Here is a 16,257-nt window from a genome sequence, read left to right as displayed (position 1 = left end):
TGATCTAAAAGTCAAAACTGATGCCAGATCAGCACTCCTAATCTGAGACTATGTAAGCTTCCCACAGACAACATTCAGCAGTCAGTCAGTCAGTCAGTCCAGCCATCAACGCAATCTCCCCATCTGTTTATCTGTGGTGGGAATGGCAAGGACATAAATCGTAAACATAACTGTCCTTAACAGACAACCAGGGATGAGAAGAGAGATGTTTGCATCTCTGTGTGTTTGTGTTAACGGCAATGTGTATGTCTCTGTGTGGAACGTAATGTGTTCGTGTGTGTGAGCACATGTAGAATGCGTGTTTGTTTGTGTGTGTTTGGGAGTGTGTGTCCGAGTGCTTGCGTTTGCACAGCCTGTTTACAATGTGAGTGCTCGTCTCGATTTATGTAGTTGTGTGTGCATGTCTTTAAGGTACACTACCGGTCAAAAGTTTTAGAACACCTACTCATTCAAGGGTTTTTCTTTATTTATACTATTTTCTACATTGTAGAATAATAGTGAAGATGTCAAAATGGAATCATGTAGTAACCAAAAAAAGTGTTAAACAAATTCAAATATATTTTATATTTGAGATTCTTCAAATAGTCACCCTTTGCCTTGATGACAGCTTGCACACTCTTGGCATTCTCTCAAACAGCTTCCTGAGTTATTCACCTGGAATGCATTTCAATTAACAGGTGTCCATTCTTAAAAGTTCATTTGTGGAATTTTTTTCCTTCTTAATGCATTTGAGCCAATCAGTTGTGTTGTGACAAGGTTGGAGGGGTATACAGAAGATAGCCCTATTTGGTAAAAGACCATGTACATATTATGGCAAGAACAGCTCAAATAAGCAAAGAGAAATGACAGTTCATCATTACTTTAAGACATGAAGGTCAGTCAATACGGAACATTTCAAGAACTTTTAAAGTTTCTTCAAGTGCAGTTGCAATAACCATCAAGTGCCATGATGAAACTGGCTCATGAGGACCGCCACAGGAAAGGAAGACCCAGAGTTACCTCTGCTGCAGAGGATAAGTTCATTAGTGTTACCAACCTCAGAAATTGCAGCCCAAATAAATGCTTCACAGAGTTCAAGTAACAGACATCTCAATATCAACTATTCAGAAGAGACTGTGAATCAGGCCTTCATGGTCTAATTACTTCAAATAAACCACTACTAAAGGACACCAATAATAATAAGAGACTTACTTTGGCCAAGAAACACAAGCAATGGACATTAGACCGGTGGAAATGTGTAATTTGGTCTGGAGTCCAGGAGATTTTTGGTTCCAACCTCCGTGTCTTTGTGAGATGTGGTGTGAATGAATGGATGATCCCCGCATGTGTATTTTCCACCGTAAAGCATGGAGGAGGATGTGCTATGGTGTGGGAGGACTTTGCTGGTAACACTGTCTGTGATTTATTTAGAATTCAAGGAACACTTAATCAGCAAGGCTACCACAGCATTCTGCAGCAATAAGCCATCCAATCTGGTTTGGTCTTATTGGCAGTATCATTTGATTTTCAACAGGACAATGACCCAACACCCCTCCAGGCTGTGTAAGGGCTATTTTTACCAAGAAAGGGAGTGATGGAGTGAGTGCTGCATCAGATGACCTGGCCTCCATAACTCCCTGACCTCAACCAAATTGAGATGGTTTGTGATAAGTCGGACCACAGAGTGAAGGAAAAGCAGCCAACAAGTGCTCAGCATATGTGGGAACTCCTTCAAGACTGTTGGAAAAGCATTCCAGGTGAAGATGGTTGAGAGAATGCCAAGAGTGTGCAAAACTGTCATCAAGGCAAATGGTGGCTATTTGAAGAATCTCAAATATAACATATATTTTGATTTGTTTGACACTTGTTTGGTTACTACATGATTCCATATGTGTTATCTGGTAGTTTTGATGTCTTCACTACTATTCTACAATGTAGAAAATAGGAAAAATAAAGTCCTTGAATGAGTAGGTGTTCTAAAACTTTTGACCGGTAGTGTATATGTTTGAGTAGTGTGTGTGCGTGTGTGTGTGTGTAGGGGCTGTAATAACAGGAAGCTGGTCCTCTGTGTTGATATAAACCTGTATGGGTGACGGGCCATCTGAAATAAATAAATAAGACCTCAGAACCCAAACGAGCGGAATGTTCTTCAAAAAAATAACTTTGAGGGCTCCCTCAAACCCAAACAAGAACACCTGCATCTCACCCCCGAGCCTGGCCCGTTGTCACGACAACCACTTGCATTGTGTGTAAACAGTTTACAGTAGAACAGGGTTGGGAGGGGGGAGATGAATGTAGCACAGAGGTGGGGGGATTGGGATGAGAGAAAACAGAGAGAGAGAGAGAAAACAGAGAGAGAGAGAGGAAGCACAGGTTAAACAGTTCTTTGAGTAGGAGTGGTGGTTGGGACTGAATCAGGTGGCCTTGTAGCAGGATATGAGAAACACTATATATAGACAAGAGGAATGCACAAATAAAAGCAACAAATTAGCATTTGACCTTTAAAATGGTACAGAGGGGGAGAGAGGGGAAGAGCTTGCCTGAGTAACGTCATCCCTCCCACTCAGGGTTAGATGAGAAGTCAGCAGTGTCATAAAGTATGACCTTCCTTGCACAGAGCCTGTATAGTTAGTTGTACAGTGCAGCCAGGGATATCCATTTTGATTTGGGTGAACTATCCCTTTAACTTTATGGTTAGTTCTATGGTTGTGTAGTAGCCTGGTTGCCAATCGGTTCTTTCTTTGGTTGGAGCAAGACATGTTATTCCTCAGAGATTCTGGTCCCTGGTCACATATGGGCTCCCGACACCAGAGGCCCTTATTCACAAATGATTGTTCCATTGGATTTCAATCACTTTTTGACCACACCCCTTTTCATTTGAACAAAACATACATATTTGCCCATGGTAGAAGTGGTCAGAAAGTGACCAAAACAGGAGATAAGAGGTGCTCAAAAGTTGACCCATTTTTTCATACCCTACAATACCAAGAGACACCCATGTCTTCATCGCTGGAGAAGACTAACCATTGAGTTTGATATCTTTTAAAAGGTTACAAACAGGGTTGTCAAACAATTTCATATTTTCTTGCTAATTTATTAAAAAAAAAAAAAAAGTATGTGTTTTTTTTTATTTTTACCTTTAGCATCAATTATTATGTTGTAGTTTAAACCCTAATTTTCATAATCTGAGATGTATGTGTTGTGCCTGCCATCAGTTGAGACACAGCATGCTCTTGAATACAGGGTGAGTGTCATTTCAATCACAGAAACATAATTCATAGAATGGACCTATCCCTTGAAATATTATTGAAATCTTCCAATTACCATCACAAAGATGGCCGTCGGTCCACCCACCATAGAATGTCAATTTAAAATGCGAATATCTATTCTATTATCCATATTTCTATGATTTCAATAGGTTTCCTATGGAAGATTGACAGTGTAATATAAAACAACTTATACTCCCATTCAAGTCAACTTTCTCTGATGGGTGGACCTCCAAGTTGAAATGTCAATTTGATTCAACTGATGGAGGGCACAACACAAACACCTCAGATGATGTAAAATAGGGTCTAAGCTACAACATATGCAGAAATTATGTTTTTAAATGTTTTTAGATAACTGCAGTTAAAGTTGGAAAAATGACAATAGTTTTTCCAGTGATGAAGACATGGATGTGTCATGGTGTGTCGGGGTAGGCAAAATGGGTTAACTTTGGGCACCTCTATCTACTGAATGTTGTCATTTGGGTTCAAAAAAGTCACTTTCTGACCATTTCTACCAATGGGCAAACATATACGGGAAGTTTCGTTCAAATCAAAAGGGATGCGGTCAAAAGTGATTGAAATCAAATGGAACGACCCCAAAGCATCTCAGAGTAGGAGTGCTGATCTGGGATCAGGTTTCAAACCTCTTCATATAATGGTGTTTTATACTGAACAAAAATATAATCGCAACACGTAAAGTGTTGGTCCCATGTTTCATGAGCTGAAATTAAATATATCAGAAATGTTCCTTACGCAGAAAAAGCTTATTTCTCTCAAAATTTGTGCACAAATTTGTTTACATCCTTGTTATTGAGTATTTTTCCTTTGCCAAGATAATCCATCCATCTGACAGGCGTGGCATATCAAGAAGCTTATTAAACAGCATTATCTTTACATCGGTGCACCTTGTGCTGGGGACAATAAAAGGCTACTTTAAAATGTGTCACACAACACAATGCCACAAATGTCTCAAGTTGAGTGAACATGCAATTGGCATGCAGACTGTAGGAATGTCCACCAGAGCTGTTGCCAGAGATTTGAATGTTCATTTCTCTACCATAAGCCACCTCCAATGTCATTTTAGGGAATTTTGCAGTATGTCCAACCAGCCTGATAACCATAGACCACGTGTAACCACGTCAGCCCATGACCTCCACATCCAGCTTCTTTACCTGCGGGAACATCTGAGACTAGCCACCCGGACAGCTGATGAAACTGTGGGTTTGCACAACCAAAGAATTTCTGAACAAACTGTCAGAAATCGTCTTAGAGAAGGACATCTGCTTGCTCGTTGTCCTCACCAGGGTCTTGACCTGACTGTAGTTTGGTGTCGTAACCGAATTCAGTGGGCAAATGGTCACCTTTGATGGCCACTGGCACGATGGAGAAGTGTGCTCTTCACAGATGAATCCCGGTTTCAACTGTACTGGGTAGATGGCAGACAGTGTGTATGGCGTCGTGTGGGCTAGTGGTTTGCTGATGTCAATGTTGTGAACAAAGTGCCCCATGGTAGCGGTGGGGTTATGGTATGGACAGGCATAAGCTATGGACAACGAACATAATTGTATTTTTTCGATAGCAATTTGCATGCACAGAGATACCATGACGAATCCAGAGGTCCATTATCGTGCCAGTCATCCGACGCCTTCACCTCATGTTTCAGCATGTTAATGCATGGCCCTACTTCGCAAAAATCTGTACACAATTCCTGGAAGCTGAAAATATCCCAGTTCTTCCATGGCATGCATACTTACCAGACATGTTACGTATTGAGCATGTTTGGGATGCTCTGGATTGACGTGTACGACAGTGTGTTCCAGTTTCCGCCAAAATCCAGCATCTTCGCACAGGCATTGAAGAGGAGTGGGACAACATTCCACAGGCCACAATCAACAGTCTGATCAACTCTATGCGAAGGAGATGTGTCGCTCTGCATGAGGGCAAATGGTCACACCAGATACTGACTGGTTTTCTGATCCACGCCTCTACCTTTTGTGACTGAAAGATGCATATCTGTATTTCCAGTCGTGAAATTCTAATTCAGCACTTCTACTTTGAGAAGCTTTGTGGATACGGGCCCTGGTCTCAGACTCCTCTACTGCTACTAATAATTATTATTTAACTTGTATAGCGCTTTCCATTACATAAAATAATCTCAAAGTGCATAAAAAAAACATACAAATAACACATTTAAATTGAGATAATGAAGATGTATATTGGACGCCTCTAGAAAGGCCGGGAGTTGAGGTATTTTGGATTGGAGACACAGTGTAGCCTCAGCGGAGGAGGCATCAATGGTACAGCCAGGTAGAAACAAAGACAGTCTGACAAACATTTCTGGAGCTCTTCATCAGTGCACCACACCTGCTTTCTGACGTCCGTTCCAAGCGCCGCTTCTCCGTAGGTACTGGTCCTCCGTTGCCGAACACGTAGCACCCACCTGGGTGATGCCACAGCTGCTGAAAAGCGCACAAAAAAGCCACCACATTTTGGCAGTGGTTAAGAACAGTCCCTGAACCTCCTATGCCATCGCTGGACACAGCTCGCAGTCAAAGTTGTAGTTATTCCCGACAGATGGAAAAAATAATAAAGCCGCGGCTGCATTATTTAAATCCAAACTGCCATCTAGCTACCTAGAAGCCAAACATAGACTTTTCATCTCAATTCTGTACATGTTAGAGTCAAGAATGTCAGGTTGACTCTACTGACAGTGACATGCCTCTGCTGCCTGTAGAGAAGCTGCTGGGTCAGAGAGGACCACTATCTGTGGGCCCCAGAGAAAGCAGGGGATGTATGCTCCTGCAGTGTCAGTGGGGTCCAGTGGGTAGTAAAAGTACCCCTCAGAAAGACAGAGCAGGTGATTGTATTTCTCCCCCAGACTGCAGGATAAAACACAAGCCTCCTCTGATCCATAAAATACAACAGCCAAGCTCACAACTCATGAGGCGGAAGGAGACACTGGATACAGAGTGTCAGTGTGTGTGAGTGTACATGCCTGTCTCTGTGTGTGTGTGTGTGTGTGTGTGCGTGTGTGTCTGTACACAGTAAGTGTGTGTGTCTCGAAATGTGTGTGTGTGTGTGTGTGTTTCAGAATGTGTGTGTGTGTTATTTATGTGTTATTTCACTCCGTCAGAGCCCTAGCTCCAGATGTGTGGGGTTAACATGAGGAGTTTAGCTCTCCCAGATGTGGCCAGGTGTGGCCTGTGGCGTCACGCCACCAGACCCATGGCCTCCCTCCACACAGGGCTTCATCTACAGGTCACAGGGTCAAGTCTATCCAATCAGCACTCCAGAATGAGAGGAGAGGAGCACCAGGCTAGGACAGGGCAAGGCTGAGGTCCAGCTTCACTGTGGCAGGGAGTGTTACAGCACATACTAGGGCTGATGAAGGAGAGCTAGGCAGGTTATGAGGTATGGGGGGGCTGATTGGAAGGATTACGAGGAGGTGGGGTACAGAGGAGGTTGGGTGGAAGGCGGTGGGGGGCTAGGGTGAAAGAAGATGTCCTCTCCTCGTTATCTACAGTAGGTTCAGTGTTTATCCAGATTCCAGCTCGAAGATACCATCAGTAAATAAGCAGCCAGGGAGATGTGATCTGGGACCCAGCCAAAAATGACCTGCACCCCGCCACACACACACTGACACCACCCCTGCAAAACTATGAGCTCTGAGGGACAGGGGTGGAAGGCCAATGAGGGGGGGGGGGGTCTCATTTAGACCTATAGGTCTCATTTATACATTAATACAGTACTCAATTATAAAGTGTCTTCCTCCCCACTCGTCCACATCGCTCTCCATGCTCTAGTGACGGACCACATTATCAACATCATAATGACTCTTTCAAAATGACAGTGTAACGCCGTTTGATTCACTTCAAGATGACCAAGTGGTTTTGCATTCTGCCCTTCACTCTCTTCCCATCTCAGCCTCTCTCTCTCCATCTCTCCCTGCGACAGAGTGATGAGACAGTAGAGAGCAGACAATGTCGGATTCCCCTGGTAATTTCGGAGGGGACGGAAGTAGCCGTGGCGTCCCACCCTGGGCCCAGACTGAGCTCACTGATGATTCACCGGCCTGCGTGATGAAGGTTGGCGACCCCAATTTGAAAGAGGGAGGAGGAGGAGGATGATAAGAACAGTGGGAAGAGGGAAAGGAGGGGACGGCAATACCTAAATCAGTCTCTCGCTAATGGGCAGATGTCCTTGTCCCTGACAAGTAAATCAAGCTTTATGAGAAGAGGGAGGGACGGAGGGCGAGAGACAGTAGGCCAGAGGAAGTGAACGAGAAAGACATACACTACATGACCAAAGATATGTGAACACCTGCTCATCATTCCAAAATCATGGTAATTAATATGGAGTCAGTACCCCCTTTGCTGCTATAACAGCCTCCAATATTCTGGGTTGGCTTTCCACTAGATTTTGGAACATTGCTGCGGTGACTTGCTTCCAATCAGCCACAAGAGCATTCGTGAGGTTGGGCACTGATGTTGGGCGATTAGGCCTGGATGGCAGTCGTAGTTCAATGGGGTTCTGTCCAGGCCAGTTAAATTCTTCCACACTGATCTCGACAAACCATTTCTGTATGGATCTCGCTTTGTGCATGGGGGCATTGTCATGTTGAAACAGGAAAGGGCCTTCCCCAAACTGTTGCCACAAAGTTGGAAGCACAGAATCATCTAGAATGTCATTGTATGCTGCAGCGTTAAGATTTCCCTTCACTAGAACCAAGGGGCCTAGCCTGAACAATGGAAAACAGCCCCAGTCTATTATTCCTCCTCCACCAAACTTTACAGTTGGCACTACGCATTGGGGCAGGTAGCGTTCTTCTGGCATTCTCCAAACCCAGACTCATCCGTTGGACTGCCAGATGGTGAAGCATGACTCATCATTCCAGAGAACGCGTTTCCTCTGCTCCAGAGTCCAATTGTGGTGAGCTTTACATCGACGCTTGGCATTGGACATGGTGATCTTAAGGTTGTGTGGGGCTGCTCGGCCATGGAAACCCATTTCATGGAGCTCCCGATGAACAGTTCTTGTGCTGACTTTACTTCCAGAGGCAGTTCGGAACTCGGTAGAGAGTGTTGCCACCGAGGACAGATTATATTTTTTGTGTTAAACAAATATAGAATATATAAATATAATATATTTTATATTTGAGATTCTTCAAAGCAGCCACCCTTTGCCTTAATGACAGCTTTGTACACACTTTGCAGTCTCTCAACCAGCTTCAAGAGGTAGTCACCTGGAATGCATTTTAATTAACAGGTGTGCCTTGTTAAAAGTTCATTTGTGGAATTTCTTTCCTTCTTAATACATTTTAGCCAATCAGTTGTGTTGTGACAAGTTAGGGATGATGTACAGACCAAGTCCATATCATGGCAAGAACAGCTCAAATAAGCAAAGAGAAACGACAGTCCATCATTACTTTAAGACATGAAGGTCAGTCAATCTGGAAAATTTCAAGTGCCGTCGCAAAACGAATCAAGCCCTATGATGAAACTGGCTTTCATGAGGTCTGCCACAGGAAAGGAAGACCCAGAGTTACCTCTGTTGCAGAGGATAAATTCATTAGAGTGACCAGCCTCAGAAATGCTTAACAGAGTTCAAGTAACAAAATCAACTGTTTAGAGGAGACTGCGTGAATCATGCCTTCATGGCCAAACTGCTGCAAAGAAATCACTACTAAAGGACACCAATAAGAAGAAGAGACTTGCTTGGGCCAAGAAACATGAGCAATTAGACCGATGTAAATCTGTCCTTTGGTCTGATGAGTGAGATTGTGAGATTTTTTGTTCCAACCGCATTGTCTTTGTGGCAAAGTAGGTGAACGGATGATCTCTGGATGTGTGGTTCCCACCGTGAAGCATGGAGCTTTGCTGGTGACACTGCCAGTGATTTATTTAGAATTCAAGGCAGACTTAACCAGCATGGATACCACAGCATTCTGCAGTGACACGGCATCCCACCTGGTTTGCTCTTAGTGGGACTATCATATATTTTTCAACAAGAAAATTAACCAACACACCTTCAGGCTATGTAAGGGCTATTTGACCATGACGAAGAGTGATGGTGCTGCATCAGATCACCCAACCTCAACCCAATTGAGATGGTTTGGAATGGGTTGGGCTGCAGAGTGAAGGGAAAGCAGCCAACAAGTGCTAAGTATATGTGGGAACTCCTTCAAGAATGTTGGAAAAGCATTCTAGGTGAAGCTGGTTGAGAGAATGCCAAGAATGTGAAAAGCTGTCATTAATGCAAATGGTGGCTACTTCGAAGAATCTAAAATATTTTTTTGGTTTGTTTTAACACTTTTTTTGGTTACTACATGATTCCACATGTGTTATTTCATAGTTCTGATGTCTTCACTATTATTCCACAATGTAGGAAATAGTCAAATGAAGAAAAACCCTTGAATGAGTAGGTGTGTCCAAACTTTTCACTGGTACTGTGTAGTGTAGATTGAGACTGCAGTCTGTCTGGGGAGAGGGCTGGTGGGCATGAGTGCGTGTGTGAGTTAAATTATAAGCAATTAGGCCTGCCTTTTGAAAACACGCTTTTGATGATGAGAAGGGAAAAAAAGACGCGTACAGGAAGGAGAGTAGAGGGGAGAATAGCTGTACTGTAGTGTAGCAAGGACTGGAGGATAAGGGGCTTTGGAGTGAGGAGGAGGGACTGAGTGTCGGGAACCGTCCTCCCTTCTGTTCTTGTGGGAAGCTTAATATTAGTGTAGCGCTCCAGTCACAGACACAGCGTTAATGACCACAGGAAGAAAAATCTTTAAATGTATGCGATTCTGCCCCTGATTAAATAGCTTTTACGAGACTGCCACTTCTCAGTGCCAGGGCACTTTCCCTTGTAGATAAATTACCAGACATCTCCTTCGCAACTCTGTTAAAATAACCTGATTTAGTCATTTAAGGGCATGCAAGAATGTCTACGGTATTCTTGCTCATCGAACAGGAATGTTATTCAACATAACATGTTGAAAAAAAGAGCCTTTGGCATAGCATGGTCAGTCCTGGGCCCTCGCCCACACCGAGCTCCAACAGGAAACCGTTTCTCAGATATTGCCTGTCTACTTCCTGTTTTTGTCTAATTAAAGGATTATTGCAGTGAGATCCTGACAGCCTGGAATGGTCCGTTAATACTGTTGGACCTGTTGTTTTCTGGCCTGGACATCTGCAATGAGGTTCAGGAGTGGTTGGGAGACCAAGGAAGGTCCCAACTTAACTGGAAATATGAAACGTATTTACCTTCCCCTGGCCTTTGAATGTGTAGAGGACCGAAATATGGAGGACTCTGTTTAACCCTTTTGGAGGGTTGGATGGACCCATTTGTCATCATACTTATCCACAAACTTAACAAAATGGCAGCTTTGCTTTCCTGCCCTCCTCTGATTGGCTGGGGAGTGAACTTCATCGCTTGTGTGGCGATTCAATCATCAGTTGGGAGCTCTGTTGGTGGGTCATCAGCATCATAGACAGTCATTAGAAGCATCTTCCTGTGTTTAGCCCTGTGGGAATGGGAGTGGGCCAGTTAGGGCTCTCTAGGCTTTGATGTAGATCAATTAAGATAACTTTAATCTCTTACTAATTAGTAAACCCCCTTCTTCATCTTTTCCTGTCTAGACTGAGTACATGCAACCCCCCTCCTGTCCTTCCCTATAAGGTCACTCAGGAAGCAAAACTATGTTCCCCTACTTTACTATGATGTGTTGGAAAGCAGTTAGTCAGCAGCTGATATGCTCAAACCATAGACCATATATAAATACACTCAAACCTAGGGAAGAAAGAGAAGTTGGAATTTCAAGTAATTTATGATTCAGTCTCTATAGTTGAACATGTTTCATATACATAGCCAACCTTCCCAGACACTACTGATAGATGCAATATTTCCTGGGAGATGTTGGGGTCAGGAACACATAGTCCATACAGATATAGTATTACATAGTATTTTATAAATGAGCAGACTTGAGACCTGGTATGAGTGGTATTGTTTGGGTTTGGGGCCCAGACGTCTACTTGCCTGGGTCTATCTGCTGGCATGGTCTCCTGCCTGGGTCTTTATCTTCCTGGCCACTTGAGCCAGGGAAGTGAGCCTGTCCCTCACAATCACTGGAGCTCCTCCAACATACCCTCACAGGCTAGTCAAACAAACCTGGGGAATGCTGCCTAACCGTGACTGAGTCAGCCCCCCCTCTGTCTGCCGCACAGCGACACAATGGGCACATTCCAGTCAACATCTCCGGGGGCCCAAGGAGCCACCTTCTCAATCTTCTGAATGGAGAAACCAAACAGCAGCATGTATGATAGAGGATGCTGTGACCCAGTCACCACTGTGTTTTTCATATTATTCTAATCATGTCAAGTTTTTTTTTGTGGTACTTTTACCCCTTTTTCTCCCCAATTTGTGCCAGCTCATGTACACTGATGTCAGCTCAAAACAACGCTACGGTGGATTTGGAGTGCAAGATAAAGACGAGACACATTCAAGAGCTGACAATGCCCTGGGTGTTACAGTAAAAAGCATACATGCTTTGTTATCTTATTGAACCTGTATTAATCCAGATTAGCCTCAATGAGACCTATTTTTTATTATTATTATAAAAAAAATGTTTTACCTCCTCCACGACAGCAGCAGGTTGCAGTCTGAAAAATGTATCTCTATATGTTTTGAGTCCTCGACCTTATGCCAGCCTGTACCGATGAGTAATAATCTGAATAATTTCTCAACCCCAGCGCTCCTAAACCAAAAACTGAATCGGCGAACCCCTTATGAGGCAGTCATAGAAGTAAAACACATACATTCCTTAGAAGTAACTGCCCAACAGTTTTAATGGAGGGAATTATGGGCAGGGTATGATTAAGTGGATGTGGCCATGTATTTTTGTAAGTTATCACAGACAGTTGACAGGAAGTGAGAGGACCACAAACAGGAAGGCGCATAATGTGCTTCCTGTTGGCTGATGGTGTGACAGGGCAGATTCCTTGTACCATCGTGACAGCTCCTCTCCCCTTGTAACACTGGCGCACACTTACACCTGCGCACAGGGATGTTTTTCCACTTGAATCAGAGAAGCAGACTGCCAACAAAGAGAAACTCAAGAGTAGATAACATTGAGAAACAGTGTGCCCACAATGCAACAAATGAGGCAGGCCACCAGATTCAGTCCACAGCACAAAAAGAGGATTTTCATTTAGTGACTATTCAACTTCTTCTCACTCATAGACAGTAAACACACAGCAACTAGATGTAACGTCTCACTCTATTGTCGCTACACTACTGCAACAAGATTAACATTCAGACCACGTGCTTCACTGAGCTTGAATGGGACGCACATCAAGGAGAGAGTGCGGGCTGGGAGGGAGTGGAGCGCTGCTGTTGCTGCCTGGGAATATGAAATTAACATTGGTCGTCCTTGAGGGCTTCCTGATTTAATCACAAGGGCCCAATAACGTCACAGGATTTCACTCATACTTTAGAGGGGGGCGGGATGGTTATGACTCACCCTCTCATTGTTGACCGTCTCCACAAAGCGGTCGGTATCATTCAGGCACAACAGAGGGAGACTGTGCACTGCACACTGATTGCCTAATGCATTCCAATAAAATGATTTATTGGAGACGCACACAAAACGCACCTTTTAGGAAGATTACATATTACTGATGCCTCGTCATGAGGGCGTTTTGCGAGGATGATGGATACTGACCACTCATCAGGTCTGTTTCAACTGACAAACGTGTAAACTAAGGTATCATATTAACCCATACACAAAGTATGTAAGGAGATTTGACCGTAAACAGTCATTTATACTTGTTTAGTTCACTGTAGGCTCTCTTATTCATTTGTGAATATTATATTTGCAGTCTTAAAGATTGGGCAGTCGAGATCATTTAGGCTAGGGGTCATATTCAATTTAGAAAACCAGAGGTTGCAATATCTGTGCTGACTGGCACAATACTGAAAGGTAGGCCTACATTTCAGGGTCTTATCAAAATATATATATATAAAAAAAAAAATTAAAGCCATATGACACTGAAAGACGTGACCACTGAACGTGAATATTTTATTCAGTGAGGAATACGATAAGCTCGATACTACCACCACTTTATCTACAATATATAGCCTACTCAACGAACACATTATCAAATTCAATGCAAGTGACAGAATGTTTAGTCAGTCTTTTTTTTTTAAGGAAAAAAAGAGAAAGTTCATATGCCCATTGGTAAACATATCTCAGCAACAGATCTTATGAAAAGGAAGACAAGAACCACATTGTCCTGTAAATCACAAAATAATGGCAAGATTCAGGTTTCCAGACAATTATATCCAAATTCCACCTGAAGACATGTGTTTATCCCCAATCTCTTCCTAATGAAATGGACAGCTGAGTGTCAGAGAACCTGGTGGTATGGGTGCCCCCTGACATACCAGTTGTAAAGACAAGAGCTGACATCTCCCTCCAGTGGAGGTATATTGAATTGGAAACTACAAAAAAAAAAAATCATAGACATACTGTATAGCAGTGTTCTCAATACCTGGCTGGCCACATAAATATAACATATGGCAAGTCTACCCCTTAATCAAAGTAACAGAATAATAAATGGTAACATCTTGCTACATATTCACCCAGACAGAACACTGTAGCAATGGACCTGTCATCATTGACTCCCCAAAACGCACTGTATGTCAAACCAAATCATATTAAAAATAACAGTACAAATCAGATTAAGTTTGTTGGATATCTGCTCTAAAACAGCACAAATTGGTGAACAGCACTGTTCAGAGATCAAAGGAGTATGAAATTATATCCTGACACCTGAGCAGAGCTTCTTTCTGTACCCCAATGGGGGTCTGTAGTTCCGAAACTTGGAAGTTGAGCACGTCAATGTCCGACGCTCCAAACTTCGCCTCAACCTCGACTCTCTCGTACATGTGGAATTGCACCTGCTTGTTGGTCATGGCTATGAGCGTTCTCAGGAAGCTTTCTCTCAAAGCCGACCGTGCACGCTGCTCTTCTCCCACTTCGACAGAGTCAGTCCATGTTTCAGTCGAAGCAGAAATAGTTGTTGGACACAGCGCGACGAAACGGGTTGAGTTCGGGTCGAATCCGCGGCCATTCGGATCAGGTCCTCTCGGGAGGCGAAGCACGGTCACGAGCGTACTCATTTCGAGTTTTTGTCGCTCTGCAATCAAAAATTGCGACAGATGTTGGCATGACGTGCAAACAAAGTTAGTAGATTCAATTTAATCGAAAATATAACGACACTAGTTAGTGTTTGCTCTGTCTTGGTTGACTGTGTTGACATTCACTAGCTAGCCAGCATGCTGTGTAGAGCAAAGCTTGCTAGTTTTGGTTCATAGCTAGGAAAGCGAAGTCACTCGTATTTAATACTTACCGACTCAGAGTAAACAAATTATCTTTGAAGTTGGCCAAAGAGAACGTTTTATGAGGGTCGTTTGAGTATGCACACCGTACATTTTGTTGTCCCTCTGTTAAATGTGACCGGAAAATGTCATGTATTTTATATTTTGGTTCCGCAGTAGGCAACTCGAAACAATCTTTGACACTGATGCCGCCTAGCGAATAAATGAGGGAGCACTCCAAAGTCGATGTACACTGTACACCAAGGCAGTAGGCAGGCTGTGGCTGTAGTTAGGCTACTGGGGCAATGTGATGCATTTAGCTAGCCTGTTAACTCTAGTGTTTGTATAAAAAAGAAACAACTCCTCCTATTTGATTGATCATACTACTGGATCAATGAGCTTGCTCCACTGAGAAATGTTGAATATTAAATAATGCGGGCTATGTTCAGATTCAGGTGACAATAAAAACTATGATACATTTGAATGTAAATAATTGCAGCTTATAACGAGGGGGGCTTCAAATTACTTTTCAAAGTGTGTGTGTGTGTGTGTGTGTGTTTTGGCCTCACCTGTTTGAGTTGTCGCCTGTGAATGCCCTCACCCGCTAGTACGCTCAAGCTGATTTTTAGGTTCTGATCGTCTACTACAGGACGTCTGGTAAGAATAAGCGGATGCGCTTTCTGTCTCCGTTCAAGGCTTTTATTCTTCTATCTTCAACACCACACACACACACACACACACACACACACACACACACACACACACACACACACACACACACACACACACACACACACACACACACACACACACACACACACACACACACACACACACACACACTACACCGTACCAAACAAACCAAATGCTCTGCTATAAGCCACCTCCAATATCGTTCTAGAGAATTTGCCAGAATGTCCAACCAGCCTCACAACAGCAGACCAAATCAAATCAAATCAAATTGTATTTATATAGCCCTTCGTACATCAGCTGATATCTCAAAGTGCTGTACAGAAACCCAGCCTAAAACCCCAAACAGCAAGCAATGCAGGTGTAGAAGCACGGTGGCTAGGAAAAACTCCCTAGAAAGGCCAAAACCTAGGAAGAAACCTAGAGAGGAACCAGGCTATGTGGGGTGGCCAGTCCTCTACTGGCTGTGCCGGGTGGAGATTATAACGGAACATGGCCAAGATGCTCAAATGTTCATAAATGACCAGCATGGTCGAATAATAACAAGGCAGAACAGTTGAAACTGGAGCAGCAGCACAGTCAGGTGGACTGGGGACAGCAAGGAGTCATCATGTCAGGTCGTCCTGGGGCACGGTCCTAGGGCTCAGGTCAGTTGAAACTGGAGCAGCAGCATGGCCAGGTGGACTGGGGACAGCAAGGAGTCATCATGTCAGGTAGTCCTGGGGCATGGTCCTAGGGCTCAGGTCCTCCGAGATAGAGAAAGAAAGAAGGAGAGAATTAGAGAACGCACACTTAGATTCACACAGGACACCGAATAGGACAGGAGAAGTACTCCAGATATAACAAACTGACCCTAGCCCCCCGACACAAACTACTGCAGCATAAATACTGGAGGCTGAGACAGGAGGGGTCAGGAGACACTGTGGCCCCATCCGAGGACACCCCCGGACAGGGC

General features: G+C 43.7%; 1 protein-coding gene across 3 annotated transcripts in view; it reads right to left on the bottom strand.

The window, feature by feature from the left end:
• LOC118386003 (gem-associated protein 7-like) overlaps positions 1-14,783 on the bottom strand; it is a 147,970-nt gene extending 133,187 nt beyond the window's left edge. The window contains exons 1-4 of one of the 3 annotated variants that reach the window (XM_052525700.1): positions 14,645-14,763; positions 11,866-14,431; positions 10,499-10,758; positions 5,610-5,701 (exon numbers count right to left, since the gene is read on the bottom strand). Coding sequence is in view for 1 of the 3 variants with exons in the window: in XM_035773337.2 (XP_035629230.1) it covers positions 14,028-14,414 (387 nt within the window). In the remaining 2 variants the exon portion in view is untranslated. Of the gene's footprint in view, positions 1-5,609; positions 5,705-10,498; positions 10,759-11,865; positions 14,432-14,644 lie in introns of those variants that run through there. The other 2 variants (XM_052525709.1, XM_035773337.2) reach the window with 2 other exon arrangements.
• Positions 14,784-16,257: the final 1,474 nt, after the last annotated feature.

The sequence above is a fragment of the Oncorhynchus keta genome, chromosome 1, assembly GCF_023373465.1.
Source record: "Oncorhynchus keta strain PuntledgeMale-10-30-2019 chromosome 1, Oket_V2, whole genome shotgun sequence".
Taxonomy (NCBI): domain Eukaryota; kingdom Metazoa; phylum Chordata; class Actinopteri; order Salmoniformes; family Salmonidae; genus Oncorhynchus; species Oncorhynchus keta.
Note: the sequence above shows the minus strand (reverse complement) of the source record. Positions and strands in the feature narration are given on the sequence as shown.